General features: G+C 47.0%; 1 protein-coding gene across 8 annotated transcripts in view; it reads left to right on the top strand.

Annotated features, from left to right (window-relative positions):
* The window catches only part of GULP1 (GULP PTB domain containing engulfment adaptor 1), a 256,298-nt gene that overhangs the window by 215,526 nt on the left and 18,947 nt on the right, over positions 1-21,825 (top strand). For 6 of the 8 annotated variants that reach the window (XM_048484087.1, XM_048484086.1, XM_048484082.1 and 3 more), the window contains one exon: positions 16,808-16,946. In XM_048484087.1, the coding sequence (XP_048340044.1) occupies positions 16,808-16,946 (139 nt within the window). Of the gene's footprint in view, positions 1-9,625; positions 9,851-16,807; positions 16,947-21,825 lie in introns of all 8 variants that reach the window. The other 2 variants (XM_048484088.1, XM_048484085.1) reach the window with 2 other exon arrangements.

Raw genomic sequence — 21,825 nt, 5'->3', positions numbered from 1 at the left:
AATTAGAGGTTTCAGTGAAGACCTAGGGTTGAACAAGCCCACAAATGAGCAGCTGCCAGATCCTTTTGACATATCTTTTGGAAATTATTGGTTACACTTTGGATTATTTTGCCATAGTTGTAAGGAATTCTGAAGAGCAGAAATAAAAAGACTTTTTTTGACGAAAGATCCTTTATTCAGACATCTCAGAAAGCTCATACACGAAGCATGTCAGGAATGAGGTTTTCCCGCGAAAAGCTCAACTATAATATCTTTCCCTTTTCCCCACCCCCAGTCGGTCAGGTCCCATTCTCATGGGAAAGGAATGCTCATCTCTCTCTGCAAGATAAGCCCTCCGCAGTGCGGAGACTGGCTCCTTGCCAGAACCCAAGAACCCAGTCAAGGCCAAGCCACTGTAAAGAGATTCAGTTCCACTGAAACCTTTACACTCTGCCTCTCCTAACAAAAACCCCTCCCCACCCGGTTTCTGAGGAAAGGCACGATGAAATGCTGCAATGAGGGAGGGGGCCTCTATGTTTTCCAAGTATACCCACTGGTTATGGCCAGAAGAATACCCCACCCAAGAAACCAAATACTGTAAGCGATTGCGATTAAAACGAGAGTCCAGGATAGCGTCCAATTTACCGTGTGACCATCAATTATGGTGTGGGTATCTCAGGGTCGCGGCTAAGCATGTCGGAACGGGAGCCTCCTTGAGTAAACTGGAATGAAAAAAAGCAGGATGGATGTTACTTAAGAGATTAGGCAGATCCAGAGCAGTCACATCATTAATCACTTTTGTAATCCTAAAGGCCCCACAATTTCTTGCCTAATTTACGGTATTTATGAACGTCGAAGGTTCTTAGTAGACAAATAAACCCAGGCTCCTGCATAGCGGGAAGTCCGGCTTATCCGCCTGGAACTTTGGGACTCCTTCGCTTGCTGCAAGTGGTTTGAACCGACTTCCATCCCCTCGACCAGGAGGAAATCCATTGCTTGAACTGGGCACTCAGACACAATTTCAAGAGTTTTCGGGATCAATTCACACCAATTATTCCTGATGGTAGTTAGTATAACAACGTAAAATACTGTTCTAGAGTTCTGTTAAGTTGGCTCTGACTCCCGCCACTTTGAGCGTGGTAGGTGGCGGTAATGGTCAAGGACCCCAACAACTCCTAGAAAAGCCTTCCATGAACTCTCGAGATGAATTAAATGGTCGGATTCACCACCTTGACGGAGAGGAGTGCAGGCGATAGATATGTTGAATAAACAAACGTGAGCGATGGGATGGTGGAGCAGGAACGAAAATGTGCCTGTTTAGAAAATAAATCCACCACCACCCACAACGGTGGTACTCCTGGCTTTCAGGCAAATCTGTAATAAAATCCATTGATATAACCTCCCATGGTCTGATGCTAATGGGAGCGGCTTCAAAAGATCATGAGGTTTGCCGGGGACAGTTTGGCCTCAAACCGCATAACCCCTTGATATATTTCATCGTCCCATAGCGCCGCCACCAAACTGACTTCCACGCAGCCAGATGCAAAGGTCTTGAAAAGCAAAATGTCCAGCCCGACTTGGCGTCGTGGCAGGCAGGAGAACCTGCTTACGTGGTTGGGGCACATACCAACACCCACCTTTTCCAGGCGCCCACCCTCTAAACGCGGTTAGGAGTCCTCCTCGCTGGCGGCTCACCTTCCTCCCCGGCCCCTCGAAGTTCCCGTGCCTCGAGGAGACGATGCTGGAACGGGTGGAGGAGGAGCAGTTTGCGATCGGGTGACGGGCTAAAATCCGGGTTGGGAGGGGGAGAGGATGGTCGTGGAATATCCCGTAGGAAGAGACACCTCCCCTCCCGGCAGACGAGACAAAGCATCAGCCAGTTTATTAGTTTTCCCAGGAAAGAAATGGACTGTGAAGGAGAAGCGGAGAAAAAGTCAGCCAGACTGTTTGCAGACATCTTGAGGGGTAGAAAAGGCTGACTAAGTTCTTGATCCGACCAAACCTGGAAGGGTGTTTGGCTCCCCTTGTCTCCCACAGTCCAGTTGAGTTCAGCCTGAAAACTTTTTTTTGACAAATAAGCACCGCGGCACAAGTTTTCCATCTTTATTTTTTTCGCAGGAGGGCAGCGCTGCCTTTGTCCGGAAGGCCCACGCGGAACGATGAAAAGGGAGGTCAGAGGTCGGGATGTTTTAAGATAGGCTCAGAAGTAAATGCTGCTTTTAAACGTAAGCTAGTTGACATTCTGGAGACCAAGGAGAGGGCGGGCTTGGTTGCCTGTGGATCAACGCCAGTGCGTAACAGATCAGTCAAAGGTAGAGGTCAGTTCAGCAAACTGGGCATAAAATCACGATAGAAGTTTGCAAAGCCTAGGAAAGACTTGCAGTTCCTTCCCTAGTGGTGGGAGCTGGCCATTGTAGTACTGCCTCTATTTTTGCAGGATCCATTTCCAACCCATTAGAGGAGATCCGATAGCCCAGATAATCAATGGAGGGTTGATGGAAACAACATTTGGAGCTTTGCAAACAGGGAATTGTCAAGCAAGCGTTGCAGCACCTCTAACTAGGAGTTCATGTTCCTCCAAAGTTTCTAGGCAAATTATCGTCGTCGAATAGCGACTACTCCTTTGTAGAGTAAATCATGCAGTACCGTTGATTAAAGCCATGAAACTCCGGGGCCCACTTAACTGGCGGGCATTATTAAATATTCATACTGTCCAAACTTTGTATTAAGCGCGAGTCAGGTGTTCATAGCCCTCCGCAATCCCTATTTCGATGAGTATGCCTCCCTTAGATCCAATTTAGTAAAGATCCATTGCCTAATGCATCTAAAAGGTCTTTGATTAGGGCAAGGGATATTTGTTGGACATGGAAACAGCATTCAATCCATCGATAATCAGTACAATCTCAATGATCCATCTTTTTTTCTTAACTTGAAAAGAACGGGGCAGCATGAGTGTGTTTGGTTGCTCTCCTTATAAATCCGGGCTAGGTTTTATCTAGGAAGGCACGGAGTTCCTTAGATAATGGCTGGGTAGCTGGCTCGGGTTGCAATAAAATCTTACAATCAGTATCCCTATGGGGAAGGCAACTGATAAGCACTTGTTCTTGAAACACCCCTAGCCAAGTCCTGACCATTGAGGGGATGGCTACGGGGTGATGAACTCTGGCCGCTTAAAGCTACGGAAACTGGCGGGGCAGGGTCATTTTGTGGGCAGTTCCTCCGCCAGTTCATATGCTCCCCACAGGGGAGGATCTGTAATTCAGGATCCGCTCCTTCCAAATAAATTTTTGGTTCATGTAGCAGCAACCATGGCATACCACAAAACAATAGAATGTTTGGCAACGGAGCTAGGATGAAGCTTCCCAGTGATCAGCACCTTGGAGGACCCATTTGAGGGAACGGGATGGCTCTTTACCTTAAGGGGATCCGCTCCAAGCCAGCCTCAAGCCACTTTGGGGCCGTGATTAAACAAATGGAGCAACCGAGTCAACGAGGCTGAGGCCAGAATGCGCCGCGTGTTTAGCTGGGCTGGCCAGCGCTTGAATGTTAATGGGCGCTACCTTCACTCACCGAAGCCAGAGCAGGTCCCATGTCCACGGTCTTGGACGAAAGGTGGTGACGCCGCTTCCTTCCTCGGCCGCCCCTCGGAGACCGCTTTGGTAGACCCTGTGGGGCGGAGGACCAGACCGCCGTAGGCGAGGAGACGGAACAGGAGTTTTCTGTTTCTTTTGGGCAGTTGGCCAAGGGTCTGGCCAGTCGCAGAGGCATTAACCCAACCGGGCGGGCGCTCTGCAGTGCTCTTCAGTAGAACGGGCTGCTGCTCGACTGGCTTGACGCGAGGGAACCGGGTAGTGGTCCCGGGTGGTGGGCGCTGTGGGCCCTGTGAGCACGAGCGTGAGTCCGCGCGGCTGCTACTTGCTAACCCACCGATCCATCTCGCCATGGCGCGGGATGGATCAGAAGTACCGTCTCGTTTGTTATTCATGAAGTGTTCACACTTCATGCGCTCCGCCAATCTGGGGAGTTTGCCGCCGCACGAAACTCTCACGGGCTTAATCTTCGCAAAGGAGCGGTTGCCCTGCTGAATGGTTTTGATCAGCGCAATAGCTTCATTTCAGCATCTGGGTCGCGGGAAACGCAGCTACAGCTTGAAGGAATCCAGCCAAATGGGCGTGTCTTCATCTTGTTGCTCGAAAACTGTCACAAACCAATCCGCTGCCACCCATCCAAGACGGACCGAATATCTCTGATTTTCTCACGCTCAGACCGATATAAGTCATGAACTCCTCCATATCGCATCAGTTGAAGAATGAAATAAGGCAGTCTAGAAGCGGTACCATCAAACGGGCCTGAATGGGGGTCTGTAGTATCCCCTCTCGCTCTGGGCACCTCGAGGCTGTGGCTGCAATGGCGGCGGTGGTGCAGGGCTTCGCCGAGGCCGGGTGGTGCAGGGCCAAGAGGAGAGCCTGGACCTGGTGCGGTGTTCTTCTAGCGAGTAAAGGGCCGCGGGCATTCGAGGTGGAACTGGAGGTGGTCTAGCTTGGGCCGACCCATGGCAGGAGGAGCACTGGCAGGAGCGGGCGAAAGAGCACCCCACACGCCGCTGTCACACGCCGTCGCTTTTCAGATCTTCTTCCAAGGCAAAGCGTCTTTGATGGGCATGTAGGGCCCTTCTTTCCGCGAACCAGTTGGCTTGTTCGTCTCGCTGTAGCTGCAGTCAGCTCACTTTCGCGCTTGGATGGCCTTGACGCTTTCCTCTGGCCGAACTTGGATTGATCCAGGACTTTGTCATGGATCGATAGGATCTGATGGTACTCTGATTCAACTCAAGTTGGCCTCCGCAGTTTGACCACTTCAGCTTCCAGCTGTCTTTAGAGGAGGGGAAGTCATCGAGAATGGTAGTGAGGTCCTCTTCGGGTTCATCTTCGACGGCAGCCCTCAAGCTCCCCGATAGCTTCAGGGCATTTGTTGCATGTCACCCGACCCCAACTCCTGACGCATCGAAGCCTCTCCCAATCGAGATCCAGATCCCGGGCCACTGTCCCAATCACCGAGGTGGGTTTGAGCGGGCCCCGTGCTTTGCCAGGATCACGGGATCGCCAAAGTAGGAGTCCAGGAACCGTTCAATCGATTCCCCTGGTGCGAGCATGCCCCTTGTAATCCATCACGAATCGGGTGGGAATCGATCCTGGCGCTCGATCCATAGACAGCCCGAGCGACTCTTGGATCTCTCCATGAGCACATCCACAACCGTCCCAACGCAGCAAAGACAGCGAACTGAGCGAGGGCGGAAGGTCACCAGTGAGAGACGTTCTCCTGGTGGTTCCTCAGATTCTGGAAGAGAAGGCTCGGAACCCTCTATGGGGGCTACCGTGCCTTCTACATGATCAAGAGCAACCAACTTCTGCATGTTGACACACCAGAAGTCCAACACTTGTAGGAAAAAAAAAGAACTAATGGATTCCTGACATAATGTAAGGAATTCTGAAGAGCAGAAATAAAAAGACTTTTTTGACGAAAGATCCTTTATTCAGACATCTCAGAAAGCTCATACACGAAGCATGTCAGGAATGAGGTTTTCCCGCGAAAAGCTCAACTATAATATCTTTCCCTTTTCCCCACCCCCAGTCGGTCAGGTCCCATTCTCATGGGAAAGGAATGCTCATCTCTCTCTGCAAGATAAGCCCTCCAGCAGCGTGGGTGCTGCGGAGACTGGCTCCTTGCCCGAGCCCAAGAACCCAGTCAAGGCCAAGCCACTGTAAAGAGATTCAGTTCCACTGAAACCTTTACAATAGTCTTTTCAGACAAACAGGAGGATTGTTTTAGTATTCCGTTTTTAAACCATGTTTCCGGTTTCTGAGTCACCACCTGTGCCAACATACCTTTCTGTCCCTTGAAAGACAAGACAAGCTGACATACATACTTTACATACTTTACATACATACTTTATAATCATGGCGCCATGAAGGTGTCAGGACCATCCCTGTCAGTATCTTGATGTCTTGCTGTGTTTGATTTGCAATTGTTTTCCTGTTTCCCTCTTCCCTTCCTAGCAATCTCCTGTTAGCAATCTCCTGGCACTAGCCCATCTTCAAAGAGGTGTGGAAGGTTCCCAGGTTCTTTGTAGCTTTGTAGTAGAAACTGTAATGGACATTTGGTGTGGGGTGAAACGGGGGGGGGGGATTAAAAGATATAAGCCCTGGATCTGAGCTCTCTAGCTCTCTAGTTCTAGCTCTCTAGCTCAGATTCTGCTTTACATTGTTACTCTTTGCATCACCTGGAATAAACTGCTTTTGGACTTTCCTACGGTCTCCGTTATTTCCACGTTCGAGAGTCTGACAGAAGGTATTTTGTACCTTTCCATTTATCCTGCAATAGGAGAACTTTCAATTAATGAGCGCAGAAACACCTTTCAAGCAAAGCTGCTAAACATTTTCATTTCTTATGTTCTTTGCGGATCGTCTGCAAATTGAACTCGAATGTTTTTGATTTAGAAAAAAAAATCTTCCTAAGCTCTTTTTGCTGTTGAAAGCCTGAAGATCTTATCTTTGTAATGTATACTCATTAGAAGTGCATTTGTACGTAATACAGACTAATAGTGTTTTTGCCATTTCCTGGATAATTATGTAGGAGGCATTATCAAAACTCAGTGCGATTATTATCATGTGGTTTCCATCATGAGTTTTGGAAATGAACTGCGTTTCTCAATCTTCCTACAAAGTCCAACTAAGTTAACAAGAATTCTCAGGGACAAAGAGTTCCAGAATTTCTGTGTGCACAAGCACAACCACGGCTAGTGTTTGACCTGCTTGCTTGGTACATGACGGTTTTGTTTGGGTGGGGCTTTCCTGTTCTGTACCTAGCCCCTTGGGTTCTGAACTAGGATTTACATTGCTCTCTGTGGGCTGTTCCCTTTTTGGCTTTGTCTTGGCCTTCAATCAGAAGCCTTTCCTGATTATTTCAGGGCAGTGTGAATTTTCCAGATAACGACTTCCATGTGCTAGTTCCCTTTACATCTCCATAAGACTTGAGGTTCTTAAGTGGGTTTTTGTACCTGGTTTGAATTAAGCACGAGGAAGGAACACAGGAAAGCCTTTCTCCCAGTTCAGTGGCATCATATCACATGGGCTGAAAACAGTGGTGGAATTCAAATGATTTAACAACCGTTTCCGGTGGTGGGATTCAAATGATTTAACAACTGGTTGTTTACAAGCACAATTTTAACAGCCGGTTCTGCCAAAGTGGTGCAAACCTGCTGAATCCCACCATTGGCTGAAAGTGCTGTCACTGTACAATATGGTGTAGTGATTAAGAGCAGGTGGACTCTAATCTGGCAGAGGGGACAATCCGCTTGCGACCAGCCACAGTGGGGCCCTGGAATGCCCAGCTGCAGCACCCAGCTCCCCATCAGAGTTTCCGCAGGGCCTGCAAAATGGACCTGTTCCACCAGGCATTTAGCCAGCCGGGGTAATATCAAAAATTTGCCATATAATAACATCTGGCCTCTGACGTCACCTATAAATTATGGTTCTTTAATTTTTGTGGGGTTGATTGTTTTAATTGATTTTAATATTTTAATGTCATATATTTAGTTGGGAACCACCCTGAGCCCCTCGGGGGAGGGGGATGGATGGATGGATGGATGGATGGATGGATGGATGGATGGATGGATGGATGGATGGATGGATGGATGGATGGATGGATGGATGGATGGATGGATGGATGGATGGATGGATGGATGGATGGATGGATGGATGGATGGATGGATGGATGGATGGATGGATGGATGGATGGATGGATGGATGGATGGATGGATGGATGGATGGATGGATGGATGGATGGATAGATAGATAGATAGATAGATAGATAGATAGATAGATAGATAGATAGATAGATAGATAGATAGATAGATAGATAGAGCATGCCTACACTGCCCAGAGCTACGCCAGCATCCCAGGGGCATTCTGGGGAAACTGGGCCAACCTTAGTCGGCCTCTAGAGTCCTCTCGGCTCCCATATGCCAATTTTCACAGCGTATCTCTGTTCTCCCCTAGGGGAGAGTTTCAGGTAAGATTTTGTTTTTTACCTTTTTTGAGTGGGTGGAATGGCACTTAAGTGGCACCGTCCCCACACACTCACCAGCTCTGGATTGAGCTGTAAGGACATCTATCATAATGACTCCCAATTTCATCTGCATTGAACATTAATTCCAAAAAATATACCTCTTTGTCTTTATCAACATAGGGAAAGTTGTATCTTTATAGGCATAAACATCACACTTTTCTCTACTAAATGTAATTATAGAAGCCAGTACATACAATTGCTAAGTTTAAATGTTACGCTTGCTTGGTTCTAGCGTTCAATTTATTATCCATCTCTCACCCCCTCTTTGTCATTTTTATATTAAAGTTCACTTATATGCAGTTATACCCAAACACGTTCTCACAAATGATACATGAGAGCCTCTTCTTATGGAGTTCCAAGTTGTGAATTGGTCGCTGTATATTTGCCTATAACTGAAGAACTTGAAGCAGACTAGTCAATGTAAGATTTCTCTTGTGTGGATGACTTCTGAGAGAGACGTGGTTAACTAGGTTGCATGAATCAACCAAGTGCTGGACTGTACTTTAATTATCCAACCACGTTTGGCTATCTGTGTCAACCGGTTTCTCTTTGTTTGTTTGTTTGTTTGTTTGTTCGATTTGATAAACTGCCCTACCCCTGAAGGGCTCAGGACTTGTTAGGATTTGCATATGTGGTATGCTCAGGAATTTTAATGGACACAGGATAGTGGTAAAAAAATTTTGTATGTCTGCTTGCAAACCTTTATTGGCATAGACAACAGTACAACAATAATAAAAAATGGATTAAAAAGCATATACAATCCAGGAATGGGTATCAGAGAGCAGACGGTGGACCAGGGAATTACAGTCCGAGAGAAAGTGAATTTGCAGCCAGAATCTAAAAGCCCTCAGCCAAGCGGCTGATTCCAAGGAGTTTTGACCTAACTCCAGACAAAGAGCTGCATAGGGCACGCAATTTGGGAGTCCAGTTATGAAAAAAATTGGATTGAAGAGAATTCAAGGAGTGGTTAATAGCTTGAATCCCAATTGGGACTCCGTAAAGCAATCTCGAGGCGACTTTGGCATTGAAAAATTTGAGGGCAGGAGGGATAAAGGAGTGGCCACAGCTGCAGAAGAAATGTAGTAATGCTGACATATTGTTAGATGTAGCTAGGAGACCGGCCTTCCTCTGGGTTGCCCATGAAAGGTTGAAGGAGAATGAGAGGCCAAGGTATTTATAGCGCTTAACCTGTTCAATTTGGGTGCTTTCCATTGCCCATGTGAGCTTCTTAAAGCGTCTAGAGAAGACCAATACCTTGGGTTTTTTTCATAATTAATTGTCAGTCTGTTGGATTGTATGTCAACAATTGTGTTAAAAACGTAGCGCTGCCAGCACTGGATCTCTCAGTATTTGCTGAGGGATATTTTTTCCCCTTCCAGAAAATTCTTTAATTTTTCCTCCTGAATTGTGAAGTATTAGATTAAAAGCCATCTTTTCCTTTCAAAAAAGTGCTGTTTTCCCATCTCTTTCCGCTTTCATTCCTTAGCGTATTTTTGTTTCTCTTTCTGTGATTCCTTTACAGCGACTGCACATAAAGGTTGATTATGAGCGCCACGTGTTTCAGGGACCCTCTTCTTTTTTCTGGTGTCTTGCTGACGATGCGTCTCCTTGTCTAGATATCTCTTCCATTACCCTCACTCCTACGAGCTCTCCTGACTCCAGGCATTCTTCCGGACTCTTAACGCCACCGCCTTCCAAAAGCGGTCTTCCCAAGCCAGCCCATGAATACAGCATCCCAAGACCTCGCGTAATCCTGATGGGCACACGCATCTCTTTTTTTTCTTTATTTCCGGCATTTTTCTCTCGCTTGTACGCGAATTGTATCAAAGCGCTACATTTTGTACAGTGGTTAAAGGACAGACTGGTTACGTTTCATATCCTTGCAGGCCAATTCAAAGACCAATCCTAAAACTTTGAGCAGCAGGGGCGAAGGGGTTAAGAGCAGGGGTACTCTAATCTGGAGGAACCGGGTTTGATTCTCCGCTCTGCCGCCTGAGCTGGGGAGGCATATCTGGGGAATTCAGATTAGCCTGTGCACTTCAAACACACGCCAGCTGGGTGACCTTGGGCTGCTAGTCACAGTTCTTCTGAGCTCTCTCAGCCCCACCTACCTCACAGGGTGTTTGTTGTGAGGGGGGAAGGGAAAGGGGCAAAGTGGTTAAGAGCAGGTGTACTCTAATCTGGAAGAACCGGGTTTGATTCCCCGCTCTGCCGCATGAGCTGTGGAGGCATATCTGGGGAATTCAGATTAGCCTGTACACTCCCAACACACGCCAGCTGGGTGACCTTGGGCTGCTAGTCACATATCTTCTGAGCTCTCTCAGCCCCACCTACCTCACAGGGTGTTTGTTGTGAGGGGGGAAGGGAAGGGAGTTTGTAAGCCCCTTTGAGTCTCCTTATATATATAAATCCAACTGTTCTTCTTCTTCTTCTTCTTCTTCTTCTTCTCTGGAAGCTAAGCAGGGTTGACCCTGGTTAGGATTTGGATGGGAGACCACCAAGAATACCAGGCTTCTCAAGCAAAGGCAGGCAATGGCAAACCACTCCTGAACCTCTCTTGCCTTGAAAACTGTATGGGGGTGTCACCATTTGTGACTTGACAGGGAAAAAGCCCCTTTGAGCAAAGCTAAGACTGTCAAACTCCAAGTGGGGGCTGATGATCTCTTGGAGTTACTACTGATCTTCACACAACAGAGATCAGTTCCCCCTGAAGAAAATGGCTGTTTTGAAGGGTGGACTCTGTAGCGTTATACCCTGCGGAGGCCCCTCCCCTCCATAAGCCCCACCTTCCCTAGGCTCCACCCCCACATATCCAGGGATTCCCAACCCAGAGCTGGCAGCCTTAATCATAATCTTAAGATAACACTGTGTGTTTCCAACATTTCCAAAATTCTGTTGATAGTGTTGTGCTGTATGTCTTGTGTTGGTTGGACATGCTGGCAAAGGGCCTTTCCCCACTTACCTTAAGCCCCGCGCTACTCTCCTCAAGTAGCGCGGGGTCCCAGGGCACTCCCCACGACAGGGGCGGCGACAGCGCAGCCGCCCCGACGCTGCCCCTCTCACGCCCCCTCAGCGCGCAGCATCCCTGGCACTCTTGTAAATGGTGCGTTTTGATGACCCTGCACAGAGCGCGGGGTCGTGGGGACGCCCGGGCGCGCGCCAGGGATGCCGCACGCTGAGAGCAGCGCGCGGCATAGGGGGGATCCTCAAGAGTGGGGAAAGGCCCAAAGTAATCTTTTTGCACCTAAACTCCACTAAGACAAAGAAGCCTTGATTAATCTCAAGGTTGCTTACTTCAGAGCAAGCACCTCAGCCAGGAGATGATAATAACAGCTTTGCTTATACTGCTGCATTGGATACTATAAAAAGAAAGATACATCCCTGCCTTCAGGTTAAGAATCGGTCTCTGAATCCTGATTGGGCCCACACATTTTTCAAGGTCTTTTCCGTGCCCTGATCTTCACTGTTGCTTTCAAGTTCGGAGAGGGGAATTGGTAGATATCAGTGCAAGCTTGTATATGAGAGCAGGGATCTTATTTTAATCACTGCCTTTTTCTTCCTGAAGAAAAGTGTAGTAATATGGAAAGTGTGGGAGATCAGTAGGAGAAATGGAACATTTAATTTCCCTGATTTCAGTTCATTTTAACTCTGTGCAAAATGAAGAATCCCATTGTTTATTTCAAAGGTCCGCCGTAACATGCTTCCTGATGGTTTTTTTAAAAAAATGGGCTGATATACTTTTGTTTTTCCATTTGCAATTAACAGTTGGCTGTTCTTGGCAAACATTGTGGCTTTGTGCATGGGTATATTCAATGAAAAATGCTTTTCATGCTCATTCAGTTATCACCAGTTTCATTCCTTGGAAGTAAAAGATTACACATTATTTAAAACGAATTCTGTTGTTTTTTTTAAATGCATTTGAGGGAATGAAAAAAGGAGAGGGGCAACTATCTGAAATGAAATTTGTCCCTGAAAGGCTCAGCCAAGAATTTTAGTTTCTGCTAACTTCTTTCGCTTTTCCAAAGATCTCATAATACTTCTCTTGGTCGTTTTTCGCAGTCATGGGGCATTCCTCAAAGCATATTCAGCGATAAGTGGGAAAGTTGTTTAAGAATCCATGAAACCTTCATTTAGATCAGGAGTCTTCAAACTATGGCCCTCCAGATGTTCATAGACTACAATTCCCATGAGCCCTACCACTTGGCCATGCTGGCAGGGGTTGATGGGAATTGTAGTCCATGAACATCTGGAGGGCCATAGTTTGAAGACCCCTGATTTAGATGGAGTGGACTGGGGCATTAAGCTGGGTCAAAGAACCCCTTCCCTTGCTCCACAGAGCCTGTTTAGATCCATTGGGCAAGTCAACACCTGTTGCCAACACCTGCAAAGGTCCCAGCTAAGCCGACCCTCCAGCGAGGAGGCACTTAGCTCAGCTTGGTTTCATTGGCACTCTTGACAATGGCCAACCGGGAATTTTCCCAGTAATTTAAAATAAGTTGTGCTAGACTGAATCTGCAGAACTACTTAAACTTTGTCCAGTGAGACCTTTTAGTAGGAGGTTAAGAGCTCGTGTATCTAATCTTGAGGAACCGGTTTTGATTCCCAGCTCTGCCGCCTGAGCTGTGGAGGCTTATCTGGGGAATTCAGATTAGCCTGTACACTCCCACACACGCCAGCTGGGTGACCTTGGGCTAGTCACAGCTTCTCGGAGCTCTCTCAGCCCCACCCACCTCACAGGGTGTTTGTCGTGAGGGGGGAAGGGCAAGGAGATTGTAAGCCCCTTTGAGTCTCCTGCAGGAGAGAAAGGGGGGATATAAATCCAAACTCTTCTTCTCTTCTTTTTAAAAATGGGTGACCTTACCATATTTACATATCTTACGCATTGTTTCTGAAAGTCCCCTTCAGTTCCAAAAACAGTTGTTGCTTTTTTTCTTGTGGCATAGGAAGCTGTGGTTGGGAAGAAAAATTTAAAGATTCCAAAGGTCCAGTGGCACCTTAAAGACTAACACCCACAAGGAAAGGGGGAAACAGACAAAGTGCATGCTATTCAACAGGGTTAAGTTGCGAAATTAAAATCATACCAACATTTATTATGAGGTGTACCCAAACAGGCAAATTAAGAACCTGTCAGGTCTGGAATTCCTCAACAACAAACAACATTCGTATCAGAATGACGTTTCCTGAGCCACCGCTCCCTTTTCCAGTTATGTGATGAAAACATATCGGGAATTCTTCTTCTGGAGAAGGTTTCAAAGGAAGAAAGAATAGGGAGTGAATTCTGCCATGAATATTTCCAATGCAAATTCTCAGTGTAAGGGGGAAAGGATGGAGCATTAAAGGTTAGGTGGGAATTAGGGCTGGTCATTCAGTAAATCAGAATGGTTTTTTTTTACTTTTTTTCAGGGGAGGCGGGTTTGCCCCGAAAAACAAAACCAGGCTATTTGGCAGACTAGATTTTGTCTTTTTCAGTTTTCCTAGCTGCCTGTAGGGTCAGGAGATTTCTGATACTGCAGGCAGCCCAATCTCCCCACTTGTGAAGCCAGTTTTAGCTTCTTAAGTGGGAAGGCAGCCCCACACAGCTGAATTAAAGGGTCAATTACAAATATGCTGCACTGCTAAGATAAAGCAGTTAGTAAATTAGTTCTGCAGACAAGTGTCTGGATGGTCTTCTGGCAAAAATATGTAAAGGGAATAGATTTGGTTGTACGCATCCACAGGCAGATTGTGTAGCTTATCACTCTTTTGTGGGGGAATGAAACAAATTTGCAGAATTCCTGCGTCTGTGGACCTTAGTGACCCATTCTGTAGAAAACGGATGATAATGGAAGTTGTGCCTGCCAGGTCAAATTCCTGTTTCCTCAGATGCTATAAAGTTCAGTAGTCTACTATCCCTTAAAGATTACCCTATCTGAGCTGATTGTTCAGATAAAAAGTCTTGTGCACATTAATTACTGTGATATAACTGCTGGTCCCCATTCCAAGCCTTCGCACAATATTCAGTCCACTCACATTGAAGGTAGTGTAGCTGCTGGACATACATCTCTTCTGCTGTATGGACATCTTTTTAAGGGATGGTCCGTGTGAACTCCAGAGCACAAAATCAGTTGAAGTGGGGAAACTATCAGAGAAAGAATGTATTATTTTTGCACTTAGGTTTGTAGCATATTTTTCGCACTGTATTTATTTCAGTCATTTATTAGCTTCTTCCCTACAGAGTGCAAGGTGACGTACAATATAAATAAAATGAATAGAATGCACAGAGATGCATTAAACCAGAATTTAGGGTTGTTTAAATCAAATGCAACCCTACATTTAAAAAAAAAAGATATTAAGCTACCTCCTAACGATCTAACAAGAGGGGACCAGGTGCACCTTTCTGAGGAGGTTGTTTCATAATTGTGGGGCTGCTACTGAAAAGGCCCTTTCCTGTGTGCCTACCAAATGTGCTTCTTCGAGTGGTGAGACAGTCAAGAGGGCCTCTCCCTATAATGTAATTTCCGGGCAGGAACATGTTTGTAATGTAGGCATCATTTTTTAGGCATGATTGTAATGTAGGCATCATGATAATGTAGGCATATATGAACATCACATATGCTGTGAGAGGTTGTATAGATTTTTCAGTGTTCAGAGTGTGTTCCTATGGTGAGTCATGGTAAACTTACACCCCAATCCATAGGCAGAGGTGGCTAGGGACAGCACTTCTGCCACACTCCAGAGAGCTTTCTGGTGGTGCAGAGAGACAGAAAAAACAAAAGAATTTGCCACTGGAAAGCCCCCCATCATCATCATCATCATCATCATCATCATCATCATCATCATCATCATCATCATCATCATCATCATCATCATCATCATCATCATTATTATTATTATTATTATTATTATTATTATTATTATTACTTGAATTTAATATACCGCCCTATCCCCGAAGGGCTCAGAGCGGTGTGCAAATAAAACATCACCAAAAACATAAGTATGGTTTAAAATAACAGTCATATCCTAAAATAGCGTCCCACGAAACCCTTACAAAACCCTCCTAGAGCAAAATAGTGGGTCCTGATGGTGTTAGGGGACCCATCGGGGGTAAAGGGGAGGGGGCTAGGGGCACCCTCAGCGGCTGGTCTCTCCAGATGGAAAAACTCGGTCTTACAGGCCCTGCGGAATTCCCCAAGGTCCCGCAGGGCTCGAACAGCTGGTGGAAGAGTGTTCCACCAGGCCAGTGCCAGAGCCGTGAAGGCCCTGGCTCGAGTGGAGGCCAGCCGCATCATTGAGGGGCCAGGGACCTCCAGTAAGTTGGCCTCTGCTGAGTGCAGAGGTCGTGTTGGGACATATGGGGTAAATGCCCCAGGCTGCAACAGACCAGGTGCCAAAAACCCAAGGGAAGCCGAATAACATCAACTTCACCCTCAGGAACACTCCAGCTCACCCTCCCCCCATGGTAGTGTTCAATTGGACACCTGCATAGCTCTGTGGTGATCCCAACTTCTAGGTTTTGCCACCACTAAAATGACTCTTTGGTTCTTCCACCAACAGGAGTGCTGCTTGCACCAGCAGAGAGAGCAAACGCATCAGCACAGCCTTGCATATGCTCCACAAATCAATCCCCCCCCCCCTTAGGATTGCACTGTTAGCTATAGTTGGTCGGCGCAAAGAACTTACTTTTGTTAAAATATGAACACCATGATTACACTGAAGTGTACTCTCCACTAACAGAAAGCTAGCCCGTGAGCAAGCCCATTTTCACGCCACTTGTGTGAAAGTACAGTTCTGACGTCTACTTTTCGCAGTGGTCGGTTTAGGTCCTCAGCGTTCATAGCGATCAAACTGGAGATTTCTTTGCAAAACAGTTCAGATCTTTTCAGTTTGGGAAATATATTTCCTGCAATGTTAGTAAAATAACACTACCTCTTAACTTCCTGTGAAGGGGATGTATTTTACCTCGCTTAGCTTTTCTGCCAACTATTGGGTGATGCCTGGTAGCTTTTTATATTGTGTTTCGATGGCTGTTGCTTAAAGAATAATGATAAAATGAGCGTCCGATATGGTTGTTAATCTTGTTGAAAGGGAACGTAATAGCCGATGTTATTTTGCTGAACGAATGAAAATGCTCGGGCTTGATTTAGTGCCAAGAACATTTTGGCACTAAGCGAAAATAATATTTTGGGCTGAACATATTCACTGACATTAACTTGCTGATATCCAAATGGCTCTTTTATCACAGAATGGCTTCCCTGTTTTTAAGCACAACTGCTCCATCAAGTTGTCAGAGTTTAAATCCTATTATTGTACAGGATGGTTTTAAAATGAAATTCAAGTTCCGTCTCTTAATTTCAGGCACCGGTCCTGCGTGTTTTGATTCATAGCCTACTGCTCCGCTAAATGGATCTGGGGACATTTTATAGCTCCATTCAAAACCATTCTTTTTTGTCACTCTTTTGTGTCGAAAGCCATTTATCTCTGGGTGCGCCAGCCTCGACGGAAATGTGATAATCTGGGTTCTGCATACACAGACTTCAACATGTTTTGCAAACTTGGGGGCTGCGAATGTTGTTTTTTCCTCTGCACGGGCTCTTTGTCATGGCATGCCGCTGTGCTTGGATGCTGTCGCTGTTACCTTTTGCATGCATGCAAAAAAAAAAGCAAGCTCATTGTTGTGATTTTGCCATATGAAATATTACCCTAATGTTTATTGTCCTTATTGTAGGCAGGCAGTGTGACACCTAAATCACCCTCCACTGACATCTTTGATATGGTCCCCTTTTCTCCCATGTCCCCCCAGTCATCAGCTCCTTCTCGCAATGGCACCGAGCCTCCGCCAGTGCCCAGTAGATCGACAGAGATCAGTAAGTTTTGCAACGCATGACCTTCTCTTTTGCTTACGGTGGGTGTTTTCTTCTTCCAAACAGCAAGGACAGTTTGTTTCCATCTTTATGGAAGGAGCAGCAGTGGCGTAGGAGGTTAAGAGCTTGTGTATCTAATCTGGAGGAACCGGGTTTGATTCCCAGCTCTGCCGCCTGAGCTGTGGAGGCCTATCTGGGGAATTTAAACTAGCCTGTACACTCCCACACATGCCAGCTGGGTGAGCTTGGGCTAGTCACAGCTTCTCAGAGCTCTCTCAGCCCCACCTACCTCACAGGGTGTTTGTTGTGAGGGGGGAAGGGCAAGGAGATTGTAAGCCCCTTTGAGTCTCCTACAGGAGAGAAAGGGGGGATATAAATCCAAACTCTTCTTCTTCTTTATGCCAAGCCAAATGCAGCTTCGGGATAAACCATATGTTGAACAATTATTGAATTCTCCCCCCGTGCACACACGCGCGCACGGCCCATCTGATGTGTTGTTGTAGGGGCCAATTCAAGCAGCAAGAAACCAAACTGTTTCACCCAAATTGAGAATTTTCTTGGAGCTGTAACTTCTCTATGCTAATTACCATGTGTTCTCTTTTTAAAAAATCTTAATTTTATGTACTCCCCTCACCCCTTCCCTTTGGCTGTTAACCGATGTACACTGGTTGACACGTGTCAAAGAAATTACTGTAACATGAATTGGGAGTCTCCAGTTGGATGTTTCATACCTGCCATTAATGTCGCTGAAGCTGTTTCCTTCCAGACTTTGAGCCAGACTTACCTCTCACAATTCTTTCCCCTGCAGAAGAAAAAAGTAGGTGATTGCCCCACATTTCCTATCAATTGAGAGAATGTGACACTCTGGCCCTTTCCGCACGGGTCATAAACTACGCCCTGGGGACGGCAAAAACACCGTCCCCGGGGAGCCGTTCGCACAGGCGGCACTGCCAAAATGCAGCAGCACCGACCTGTCTCCCCTCCCCCAGGGCGGCGTCAGGCTGCCTCCAAAAACCTCCCTCCTGGAGGGAGGTTTTTGGTAAACAGCGCATTCCCGGCGGTGCTGTACGAGCGGCACCGCTGAATGCTCGCTCCGTTTCCCACTCACTGGCGTGCCGCCCGCTTGCTGGCCTCCTAAGACCCTCCCTCGCTGTCCTCCGACCCCTGGAGGTCGGAGGGCAGCGTGGGTGAGTCTTAGGAGGCCAGCAGGGCAACGGAGGCAACGAGGTGAGCGGGAGAGGGACGGGGAAGAGGCGGCTCCGTGTGGAGCCACCTCTCTTGCGCCGGCCTCTTTGGGGGCCGCTCGCACACTTTCGTGCGAACGGCCCCCACCCCTCCACCGGCAGAATTCCTGCTGGTGGGGAAGCGCCCTTTCCGCAGTGTGGAAAGGGCCTCTGAATAATTATTTCAGTCCCTGTCATAACTGTGCTCTGCATCAAATGGTCTATTGGAAGCATCCCAAAAGTAGTAGCAGTCAAGAGCTTGCTGAAATATGTTAACATTCCACCCCTATGTTAAGGTTTCACGTGTTAACATTTTCACCCCTGTTCATTCAAATGTCTGTGATTAAGACTGTCCTGACTTGGATGGCTCAGGCTAAGCAGCTACGTTCAGAACTTGGATGGGAGACCACCAAGGCAGGCTGGGGTTTCTATGCAGAGGCAGGCAACAGCAAGCAACCTCTAGTTGTTTCTTACGTTGAAAACTGTAAGGGCCACCATAAGTTGGCTGCAGCTCAACAGCACTTTTCGTCATCACCACCAAAAGGAAGATACCAAGTGATTTGAACATCACTCTAGGGATAGTAATAAGAACATAAGAACATAAGAACAAGCCAGCTGGATCAGTCCATCTAGTCCAGCACTCTGCTACTCACAGTGGCCCACCAGGTGCCTTTGGGAGCTCACATGCAGGATGTGAAAGCAATGGCTTTCTGCTGCTGCTGCTGCTCCCAAGCACCTGGTCTGCTAAAGCATTTGCAGTCTCAGATCAAGGAGGATCAAGATTGGTAGCCATAAATCGACTTCTCCTCCATAAATCTGTCCAAGCCCCTTTTAAAGCTATCCAGGTTAGTGGCCATCACCACCTCCTGTGGCAGCATATTCCAAACACCAATCACACGTTGCGTGAAGAAGTGTTTCCTTTTATTAGTCCTAATTCTTCCCCCCAGCATTTTCAATGTATGCCCCCTGGTTCTAGTATTGTGAGAAAGAGAGAAAAATGTCTCTCTGTCAACATTTTCTACCCCATGCATAATTTTATAGACTTCAATCCTATCCCCCCTCAGACGTCTCCTCTCCAAACTAAAGAGTCCCAAACGCTGCAGCCTCTCCTCATAAGGAAGGTGCTCTAGTCCCTCAATCATCCTCGTTGCCCTTCTGTTTGAGTAGTTACTGTTGAGGTTTCCGGAAGGTGTATAATCCTGGCTTGCCTTTCCTCCATGCTGCGCCTTGTAGCCAAAGAAACTGGGCCACTCCCTGCCTCGAGGAGCCAGCCCCGAACCTGATTGGTTAAATTGGTGCAAACTTTGCTACAAGGAAATTGTTGAAAATGGTGTAACTTCAAAGGAAATAAGCAGGGTTAGTTGTGTAGCGATGAGAAGGAAAAGGACCTTTCGATTAGTGAAGGCATTCACACCTTAAATCAGGTGACTCTTTGATGTACATTCCAACCAGTTGAATAAGACTGGACGTTTTTGTGTTTGAACGTTGTTTTAGCAGCCCACAGAAATTTCACTCTAACCATGAATTATATCTTATGTGTTGGGCTTTAAAATTGGCTTGGTTCTATCTCCTGAGAAGACTCACTCCTTGCTTTTATTTTACTTTTTTTCCCTAAGACTCATCTGTTGAAGCCTTCTCAAAGGTTGCAATTGGCCTAGAGATCAAGTTTTCTGCTAGAAGGCATTTCTAGCAGAACACTGTTAAGCGTTCGAAATGTTATCACGTTACTTTTTGGTTCAAGAGAGGCTTGGGAATGAATACATCCCACAATCTCAACCCAATGAACTACATGACTGGTCTTTAAATTAACCTCCCCCCACCTCCCCCGCCCCGAGAATAGAGGCCGAAGTAGAGCTGCTTTAAAAATTGTAGTTCTGAACCAGGTCCATTGCTTTTACAACAGGATCAGAAACCTACAAAAACTATCCGACACGGATTATTCTGGAGAATAATTTTATGCCACTAGGAAAGTAAACATGAGACGTGATCTTAAGAACACTTTCTAAGCTCCGCTAAATAAAATTGGGCTTACTTCCAAGTAGATCAGGATAGGATTGATTACATAACCCCTCAAATTGAATCCAAGTCCAGGAGTTCTAGGTCCACCTCCCTTGTCAGCTGGGAGCTCACAGGGTTCCCCTCTGACCCCCTTCTCTAAATATATGTAATGTGAGGATAATAATACTAGTCCAACTAACAGGGTTGTTTTAAGGACTGCTGCGATAGTAGGCCCTTTCCACATGGGCCAAAAACAGCACCCTAGGGACGGCAAAAACACTGTCCCTAGGGAGCTGTTCGCATGGCGGGCACTGCTGCATCGCAGCAGCACCGCCCTCGCTCCCCCTCCCCCAGTGGTGCGAAGCCGCTATTTCTGGAAACAGCGACTTCCAACTGGAAGGCGCCATGTCCCCCGCGCCATCCCTGAAAGCTTACCTCTTCTCCTGGCTTCCAGATCATCTCAGAGGCCAGGGGACACGCCCCCTGGCCTGCGACTCTAGAGCCATCGCTCCAGCCTGTGGCCAGGGGATGAGGTAAGCTTTCAGGGACGGCGCAGCCTGTGCGAAGGCTGTGCTGCCGCCTGCCGCCCTCCCGGGACCGTATTTTACGCCGACGCACCCCCGCACTGTTGCGGTGCGGAAAGAGCGATAGTTTTGAATGCTCCAGTCATGTTGTATAGATGTCAATTACTGTTGTTTTTTGGCAGATCTTGCATTCATAATATGTCAGTCAGCAGATCTCTCTGTTCCCTGAATTTACATTCCCATTACAATATGCTACAGTTGCATCAATTTGTAGATTCAGTAATAGTTATTTTAGAATGTACAGTCATCATTTTAAACCTGGGGTCTCCAACGTGGGGCCTATGGTGCCCAATGACACTTGATATGTGTCAAGTTTTTCAGAGAGCGAGTTGGACTGATGCCCAGCATGGCTTCTGATTGCCCACTGAAGATCTGGTTGACCGTGCCAATTAAAATAATGTTGTTTTTGGTGGCAACATTTGCTTCAAGTTTCCCCTCTTCACTGAAATCGGACTTTCTCTGACTGCGAATGTGACTCTGCCTTCGGTGGCAGCCATTTTGTGATTGAGGCCATGACCCTGCGTGAGAATTCCAAAGGTGCCCATAGGTTATGCTGACCAGACGTCCCGCTTTTGGCGGGACAGTCCCGCCTTCAAACAATTTATCCCGCGTCCCGTGGGTTATTTCAATTGTCCCGATTTTTGGGAGGCTGCTGCACTGCCTTCTGGGGCGCAAGGCAGTGCGGCAGCCTCCCGCGCGTGCGACCGCAGGAGCACGGCCTTCTGGGGCGCTGCCGTTTCCCGCCCTACCCCCCGTCTCGGTTCACAAAAGTGACCATCTGGTCACCTTACCATAGGCTGAAAAAAAAGTCGAGGGCCCTTGTGGTAGACATGATGGGAAACAAAGTTTGAAAAAGCTGCATCAACTTGAAACCCTGATCTCCTGATTTGATTGTAACCACATGTTAAATGTTGCTCCATGGGTGCCTCTTATGATACTGTTGTGGTTGGGAAAGGCTTACAGTAGACAGACTGATTCAGTCTCAGGAGCATCTGCAAACAATCACCCTCACATTCTTCTTTGAGTGTGTACATTATTAAACAATGAGTTACATTGTGATGGGAAATGTATGTGGGA

This window comes from Sphaerodactylus townsendi, linkage group LG02, assembly GCF_021028975.2.
Source record: "Sphaerodactylus townsendi isolate TG3544 linkage group LG02, MPM_Stown_v2.3, whole genome shotgun sequence".
Taxonomy (NCBI): domain Eukaryota; kingdom Metazoa; phylum Chordata; class Lepidosauria; order Squamata; family Sphaerodactylidae; genus Sphaerodactylus; species Sphaerodactylus townsendi.
Note: the sequence above shows the minus strand (reverse complement) of the source record. Positions and strands in the feature narration are given on the sequence as shown.